We start from the raw sequence: 8,998 nt of genomic DNA, 5'->3' as shown, positions 1-8,998 counted from the left end.
AAAAATCCTGTTCTTTAAATACAGTTTTATTTGTTGCATTAATAAAGTTTTAGTTTGTTGTAGTTTTTGCATTAAAATTCATTTTGTTAATTTTGCCTGATTTTTAGAATTAATTTGAGCTGAACTTTTTTTGTAGATGGTTATTCTTTTACAGTATGTAGTTCAATATTAGACCAATATTTATAGGATGTAAAATAAGCATTTTAAATTGGCAATACCCAGAGCAAGTTGCTCGTTTAGTGATAGGTAATGGAAAAAAAATGTAGCCTGTAGTTGACATCTGCACAGCACAGTCTTTTCAGTTGCCCTAATTTATTTAAAAATAAATTACAATTGAAACAAAAAAACGGACTTAACGTCCAAGACTGTTAACAAAAATTTGCAACACCACGCTAAAGGTTTAAATGAAATAGTATAACAAAGGAAATACAAAGGCTTTGGTATGGTTTTGTACAATCAACAATGGTTAATTCTGATATGTATTTGTGAACAACTTGAAAAACACTTAAATTGAAAACTCTTGCAAGCACTTTTAATCGGTATAAGGAATGGTCTATATGCACAAGGATGTTTGGATTGTGAACATTTTGTACACTCTATCTAGGAACAATGAGATGACCTGCTTTCCAAGAGAAATAAAAGAACTCATGATGCATGAAAATGTGTATAAAACATCTATACAGTATCCTCATCAAATATAAATGAAATTAACTTTATTATAGAAATCATTCTGGGAGATTTCTAGGGAAGACAAAAACATACATTTCGACATAAAACAAATTGGATTATATCGAAGATATCATCTACCTTTCATCTACCAAACGTCTCTCTTCAGCTTTTCTTTATTCCATTTTTTTTTTTTTTTACTTTTGGAACTTTAAACATCAACCTTTGGGGATTACCAAACAGGAAACTGGGGGAAGGTGAGGATTTATATTTTTTTTTTTCCGGCAACTGGCCCAAGGGAAGTTGATACAAAAATGAGGAAAATTGGTCCAAGGATGGACAAAATCAAGGGACGATATATATCTTGATAAAAACCTCTTTAAATTCGTGGCTTGATCATGGCTTCCAATAAAAAATAAAATAAAATAAAATAAAATAAAAAATAATGATCAACAGAGAGCAGATCCGGGCTACCCGCCTGCGTTGTTCTGTTCAATATCACATAACAGAGTCAGTTTACAAAGAGTACATCAAATGGATAAAAGTTTGGATATCAAAATGAAGGTTTGATCCAACTGATATAGATACCGCTTTCAGTGTGCAAATGTCTGTTGTGCAGTCTTTCCCAATATTATCGGTACACAGCCGCTGTCCAGAGAAGTCTTTTTGATTTTTTTTCTTTTTTTTGTATACTTTCCAAGCCAGTCCTGGATTTTTATAAAATACTGCTGAACATCCAACTGTTCTCCATAAAGTCATTGGTTAAATTAACACGGTTTTTACTGTAATCTTGGCCAGTACTGAGACATGTCAGGTTCATTCCCGGGTACTTGTACTGGGACTGACACTCCAGGGGAAATGAGACCTAGAGAAATAAATAGAAAAATAGGAGTATATTATTATATCATGCAGAGTTTGTCCAGTTTATCACAATACACAACACATGCAACTTTGTGGCGTTAGGGTATTTGTAGGAACTGTTCTAATTAGGATTCAAGACTTTATTAAGCATGCATTGTGTAGAGTGGCTTTTTCTTTTGCTCTGTTTTATTATATTAGATATATCTGATCTATAACGAACTGCACATGTGCAGACACTGAGTTGTGTGTTATTGTGTAGCTATCCCGTTCGCCGGTGGCTGTGTTTGGGGGAGTGGCAGAGAGAGGGTGGAAAATAATGGAATGCCTACCTGTAGAGGTTGTACCAGAGGTGCCCATTGGCTGGCTGTTCATGTGTGTCTGCATGTGGGGAGGTGTGTATGTATCATAGCTCCGCCCATTCACAGATGGACTTGTGGGCAACATGCATGAGTAGGAGGAAGTCTGGCTGGGTACAGGGGGCTGGAAGAAGAAAGAAAAGCAAAATTACTGCTCAGTGCTATTTGTGATGTTTAAATACAATCACTGCACCTCCTGTATCCATCATCTGCCCAGTGGAAAAAAAAAAAAAAACTTACAGTGTGCGTGTGTGTTTCTGTGACACTGACCTACATATGCTATTGTTGATGTTGATGAGCAATGTGTAACCTCATGACATTGTCTGCAGCTTGGCTTCATCTCCCATGGTGCAAATGCATTATGGGAGCTCAGAAAGTTGAACAGTGATGCAGGATTCTCTACGATTTCTAACACAGGCTATAAGGATGCAGTGAATATTCACAGTCTAATTGGAAAAGACTTAAAAAAAAAAAAAAAGAAAGAGTGGTTTCCTACAGCCAGCTGCAATTTTTATCCAGTATGAGGCTAAGGTTGTTTCTTGACACAGGTGCAGTTCGTTTTCTGACAACTCTTTAGAGAAGTTTGCCTTGTTGCTCTATATCTGGCTGTCTCCAACTTTTGGTTAGACAGTAACAGAAATGAGGAGAAGAGTTCGGTCAATTGTGGCAAGATGCCATCACATTGGTTTTCAAGGGACGACTTGCACCTGTGTCAACAGGCAACATATGCCAATAAAAGGGTTCAGTCAATTGTGCCAAGATGCCATTACATTGGTTTTCAAGGGACGACTTGCACCCGTGTCAACAGACAACATATGCCAATACAAGGGTTCAGTCAATTGTGCCAAGATGCCGTTACATTGGTTTTCAAGGGACAACTTGCACCCGTGTCAACAGACAACATATGCCAATACAAGGGTTCAGTCAATTGTGCCAAGATGCCATTACATTGGTTTTCAAGGGACAACTTGCACCCGTGTCAACAGACAGCATATGCCGATACAAGAGAAATTTGCAGCTAGTGTAGTTAGTCTGTAGATACATCTTACATCATTAAAATAAAAACTGCATGTTATTTTGAACATGGTAGCCTCCATAAAGCACCTGCAGTTCACAATGAAATAATGAGGAATGTATTAAATGCTTCATCAGTAAACCTGTTACTGGCTCATTAAAATAAATAAAACAGCAGGCTTATGTAAAAACCCAAGCCGTAAGGTGCCAGCACATTGCCTTCATTTGTAAAACTGCACTTCCAGATTGCCCCTGGGAGCCCTGAACCTTCATGCATGAGTACCATGTAATGCAAGCTGAAATTTGGGGACGCCTGCTCTAAAGTCCAAAGTGGACTGGTTGAGAAATACCCCTATTGCACAGGATGGGGCAGGGGCTATGATCCAATTCGGTTCTTGCATACTGTGGTTCAGCACCCATTGAACCAAAGTTGTGGGTTGCAACTATAAGGTGCCTACTTGTGCCTAGGTATGTTGTTCACATGCTTTGTCCTAATGAAATGTTCCTTTAAATAGCAGCTTCTAGGGCTCATGCACACTGACCATTAGCACAGCTCACCTGAACGCTTTGTCTTCTGGCAGAAAAAAAGCTGCTTATTAAATGCGCCCAAAGCTGCAGTTTGCACTCACGTTCAGGTGTCTCAAGCATTTGAGCGGTCATGGATTCCACTGGCCATTGACCAATCTTAATGTATTCTGAAAGAATGCCCAAGCACTAAACGCATCTAGTGTTTAGGCATGTCCAGCTGGTTTTCTGCCTAAAAGCTCCTCTCCTGAATGCTCTGGTGATGGCTTTTTTTTTTTTGCCCTTAAACACTCCTCTTCTAATACACCTGTAAATACCTGTGTGTGCATGGACACATAGGCTAACATGGAGGTGTGTTTACAGCTGAAAATCAAAGACAACCACCTGTAAAAGCATCATTTCAGGCAAAATCTAACTAAGGCTAAACCTACTCCCACCTCCATTCTAAGACTATTCTATCTACTCTGTGAAAGAAAAGATGCCTATACTTACCTATTCTGAAACCTCTCTGCTCCGGTCACATGATCTTCAATGTAGAGGAGAGATTGCTGACAACGGCTGCAAATACCTGCACGTCGATGTCACCTTACTATAAGGCAGTGGCGTATTTAGGTTTTGTGCTGCCCTAGGCAACACAAAATTCATCCCCCCAATGGAGAGAGCCTGACATTGACCAACAACACACCTGCCCCCCCCACCCAAAACAGCCTTCCACTACCATCGCCCCCTTACACCGGCCACTCCCCTACCAGTGGGAGAGAGAAAGACACTCACCTTCACAGCTCTGGACATCCCTGACATCCCCAAGCCGCATGTGTCCCTTCTTCCATCACTTCTTTCAGGAGGGCGGGGTTTCCCCCCTGAAAAATACCACCCTAGGCAAATGCCTTGTTTGCCTTGTGGTAAATACGCCCCTGTTATAAGGCATGGGTGTCAAACTGATGGCCCTCCAGCTGTTGCCAAACTACAAATCCCATGAGGCATTGCAAGATTGACAGTTACAAGCATGACTCCCAAAGGCAGAGGCAAGATGGGACTTGTAGTTTCCCAATAGCTGGATGGCCGCCAGTTTGAGACCCTGCTATAGGGCATCTGTTGTTGGCTGTCTCTCCTCTACACCAAAACTGGCGGTGGGACCTGATCATGTGACCGGACTGGAGCGGTTTCAGAAGAGGTAAGTTTCAGTATATTTCCTTTCTCAGGGTAGATAGAATAGTCTTAGAATAGGCGTGAGAGCAGGCTTAGCATTAGTTACATTTTGGCTGAATGACCACATTAAGCCCTGTGTGCAATGAGCCCTTAAAGGGAAAATATAGTTTTTTCATGTTTTAAGATATACAAGTAAAAAAAAAGATAATTTTGATGAAGTTGTTACTAATGTGTTAATGTTTTAAAACTTTATTTCTGTCTATATCTTGTTATTATGTATGTGTATGGAGGCAGCCATATGTACTCATTACATAATCAAGCTATGCTCCCTGCTTTGCATTTGCACACAATGGGTGTGCTTCACAGCTCCCTCTCACACTACAACTATATTGGGCTGATCTACTAAAGGAGTTGAGAATCTTCACTCATCTTTTTCAATGAGTCAGCTGACTTGTAGAGACTACTTTACTACAATGGTTGATAATCTGCACTCAATAAATTGTTTGAATATTCAGTTCAAGTATTTAATCCTGCAAAAAGCAAATTTCTGTTGACCTATTTAATCTTCTCATGATTGGGAATTCAAAATGAACAGGAATTTACTTTACACGTGATTTGATATTTGAAGTGAATATTCACACAATTTATTGAGTTAAGGTTCTCAACTATTTTAGTAAATCAGTCCCTACAAGTCAGCTGACTCATTGAAAATGATGCACTCCCCAGGTGGCTGATATCTCATCTCAATAGATTTTAAGCAGGATCTACTGAGCCACTGAGTGTTCCCTCTAGAGGTTAATCTATAAATATTTATTTAATAAATATTTATAATAAAAAATATGAATGAGGAAGCATGTAAAATTACAACACTCATATAAAACATTGAAATAATAAGTCAAAGTATGTCCTCCCTAAAAACACACTATATATTCTCTTTAAGAGTACATTGGTTGGTGAGATGTCTGTAATTGTTTTTTGTTCTATGAAAAGCAGACTAGTAATTGATGATGTTTAGAAATACTCTGAATGACTAGCTTTCGTAACTATACATCAACTTCTTATTATGCTGGTTGTGGATGCTTTTTTGCAAATACTGGCTCACAGGGACTAATGCAAGCCATACATGGGTCAAATTCCGAATATTTTTTTTCGTCTGAAAATCGAAAACATTGTTTGCTTGGTAAACCCATGGTGCCATCAATGATTTAAAAAATTGGCCAACCAAGTCATAAAGTTCACCCCATATAACAGGCAAAACTTCTGTTCTTTCCAGGTCACAGCTTATGTGTTTATTGTTTTCGGAAAAACGATCGTACGATTTGACCATCATTGAGTCGAAAATCGGTCGTTTTTCACAAAGTTTCCAACATGCCCAATCACTGAAAAGGGGAGGAACCACGAAAACTGACCGGTACCATTGACCCATTATTCTTAGGTCCAATTTTTGGACAAAAAATCAGTCGAATTTCGAACCATGTATGGCCGGCATAACTGGGCCACTGGGGAGTGGAACTAGGGTAAGGCAGTAGAGGCAGCAGCCTATGGGGTAGGAGGAATGCTATTCCATTGAGAAAATCAGAAAAAAATCCTTAAAACCTTGGAGGCCTTTGCGTGAGGCTGACAAATAAACCCATTTCTAGTTATTCAATTTTTCTCAGACTTGCTGCTGTCAATTAAATGTAGCAAACACAACCAATTCATAATTATTAAACTGTAGACAATAGGGTGAAAACAGAGGGTGGCTGGTTTATTTTTTGGGCCACATTATTACAATAATTGTCCATGATAAAAAAATCATAAAGCTGGTCATAGACAGTTCGAATCTTGGCCAGTTCAGCAAGAACCAGCTGAGATTCAAACCATGAATGCGTAGGATGAATGTACCCAAGTTGATCAACTGATCAACTTGGATACAACCAGCCTGCCGGATTTTACATGCCCTTATAGCTAGCGGCTATTATAGCACTAGCAGTAATTGCTCTGAGACGACCCCACCGGGAGAACACAATGGCTCTGCGGGAGGGATTCCCTCATCAGCACTGACTGATTGATGGAGTAATCGAGGTTGCAGGATGGAAAATCGCTCCATCTCTGGCTGGCTTAAGAACAATAGGACTTTTTGAATAAAAAGTTCTTATTCTTAAGTAGTACATGTCAAAGTGGAACTAAACCATCCTATCCTTTACAGTCAAGTATGCTGCCATCTTAGCCTCTGCTTAATCTGCAGTGCACTAGTGATCAGCTATGACACCAGTCATTTGATGGCTTGAGAGTTCAGTTGAGAGCACAAGCAACTGTGATAGATCATTCACGGCATGCCTTCAATGTAACTGTTTTGGGAAACATTTAAAATGGAACTAAACCCTTCTATATCTATACATCCAAGGATGCTGCCATCTTAGCTTCTGTTTGATCTGCAGGTGCCATGGTGCTGCACACGTGATCAGTTTTGACACCAGCCATTGAATGGCTTGACGGTTTAGTTGACAGCTAACATAAGCACACTAGCAGGGGCGGACTGACAACTCATGGGGCCCCTGGGCAATAGGGGATAATGGGGCCCCTGTGTCCTCACCCACACTCAAACCACACCCAAAAAAGTCTATGAAAGGTACCAGGGGCATCTCATGGGGCCCCCTACTGACCCCAGGCCCTCGGGCAGTACCCGAATACCTGAATGGTCAGTCCACCCCTTCACACTGGTAACTGTGGGAGGCACTGCCTTCAATATAACTGTTTTGGGAAACCATTAAATTGGAAAGTTTAGTTCCACTTTAAATCAATGGGTTTATTTCCCTTTTAAGTACAGGAACCAGGGGCGGACTGACCATTTGGAGACTCGGGCACTGACTCGGGTCAATAGGGGACCCCATGAGATGCCCCTGGTACCTTTTTCATAGGCTTTTTTGAGTTTGGGCAAGGACACAGGGGCCCCATGATCCCCTATTGCCCGGGGGCCCCATGAGTTGTCAGTCCGCCCCTGACAGGAACCCATATCAACCAATCAAAAGTTACTCCAAGACCAGCACCTGATGAATTCCAATTGGCTGCTAAAGATTATCACACTTACCAAATGATACTTAAGAATATAAACTCTTTATTGAATAAGGTTTTATATGTAGAAAACTGGGGATGAAGGAGGATCTAGGGGCTTAGTCATGAAAGTAAATGTGTATCTGTGTGCCTATATTTCTTTATGGTAACAAAGATGTATCATGCTGCCTTTAATAACAAATCATCTTTCAACTAGCAAGGTCCATTCACACCAGCAGATGTGAGTTCTGGGAAGGAGCGGTGTGATGTGCTGTTACAAAACAACACACTATTTATCGCTTTCTTTTTTTATCCTTAATGACATTTCATTCAACTTTATGAATTGAAGTGTGTTGAGATGTGGTGTAGTGCTTCCTAACGTGCTGTGCTGCCTAAAAATGGAGCATGTCCCTTGTTTTTCAGTACACACCAGTGCAACACATTGGTGTGAACTAAAACAATAGGACTTAAGGCAAACTGCCTTTTCTATACATTGGGATGACATTTGGCAAGGCTACTCAATGCAGCCCAACTCATATGGGGTCAATGGGCCCTCATGTCTACAGTCCATGGTTTGAAAATTAACCAAGAATTCTGATTGGATGCTTTTAAGCATCATTCATTATCAAGCCTCTTTAATGCCCCTACTGAGAGCCAACTGCCCTTTCTGTACAAAATAAAATTAATTTTCTAATTGGTTACCATGATATAGATTTTTTATCTCAGTATTTAGCTAATATTATAATAAAGAGATATAATAAGTCAGCAGGCGATCAGTGCATGTCCACAACTGAAGTATCAGTTTGGCATGGATTTGGCTGTTGGTGTAGGAGGTGGACAGAGCAGAATAAATATGAGAGGCGCACAGTTATTTACATGAACTGTAATCAGTCATAATAGCACAGAGCGGAAGAAATGATAAATACCGGTCTGGCGATGACTCACTCAGGACATTTTTAGTGGCATTTATTTTTATCACAGCACTGACAGCCATGTTTCTTGTGTGTGAGCATCACAAAAGACAAGGGATTACACGTTTCATGGGTTTGAATAAGGTGAAACTCTGCTAACTTCCTTCATGGAATCATGTGCAAGCCAAAATGCCTTTTCTTTTTTTTCCTTGCACTTCTTTGGGTATTTTTTGCAAAGTGAAATGTCACCATATTCACTATGCTCTGGGGAAAATGCCCGTGCAATGTGCAACTTCCCTGCAAAGTGAACAACCTATTTGCCTTTAGTAAATCAACAACATGGTGTCATAGGCTGGCCATAGATCGATCCGTTTTTTTTAAATCAGCCAGCAGGCTGGTTGAAAAAACTCAATGGATTCTGCCATTTACATACGCAAAGTGGATGGGGGAATTCTCCCTGCTGTTCTATTGTATTCTGACTCC

General features: G+C 40.1%; 1 protein-coding gene across 7 annotated transcripts in view; it reads right to left on the bottom strand.

Moving 5' to 3' along the window:
* Positions 1-292: 292 nt before the first annotated feature.
* The window catches only part of PAX6 (paired box 6), a 62,346-nt gene continuing 53,640 nt past the window's right edge, over positions 293-8,998 (bottom strand). For 5 of the 7 annotated variants that reach the window (XM_089673471.1, XM_089673470.1, XM_089673476.1 and 2 more), the window contains 2 exons: positions 1,857-2,007; positions 293-1,531 (listed from right to left, as the gene is read on the bottom strand). In XM_089673471.1, coding sequence (XP_089529597.1) covers positions 1,446-1,531; positions 1,857-2,007 — 237 coding nt within the window. In that variant the 3' untranslated portion in view covers positions 293-1,445. The remainder of the gene's footprint in view (positions 1,532-1,856; positions 2,008-8,998) is intronic. The other 2 variants (XM_089673474.1, XM_089673475.1) reach the window with 1 other exon arrangement.

The sequence above is a fragment of the Staurois parvus genome, unplaced genomic scaffold (assembly GCF_062004578.1).
Source record: "Staurois parvus isolate SC_StPar_1 unplaced genomic scaffold, SC_StPar_1.0 ptg000138l, whole genome shotgun sequence".
Classification (NCBI taxonomy): Eukaryota; Metazoa; Chordata; class Amphibia; order Anura; family Ranidae; genus Staurois; species Staurois parvus.
The sequence above is the reverse complement of the archived record's forward strand: the minus strand, read 5'-3'. Positions and strand labels throughout refer to the sequence as shown.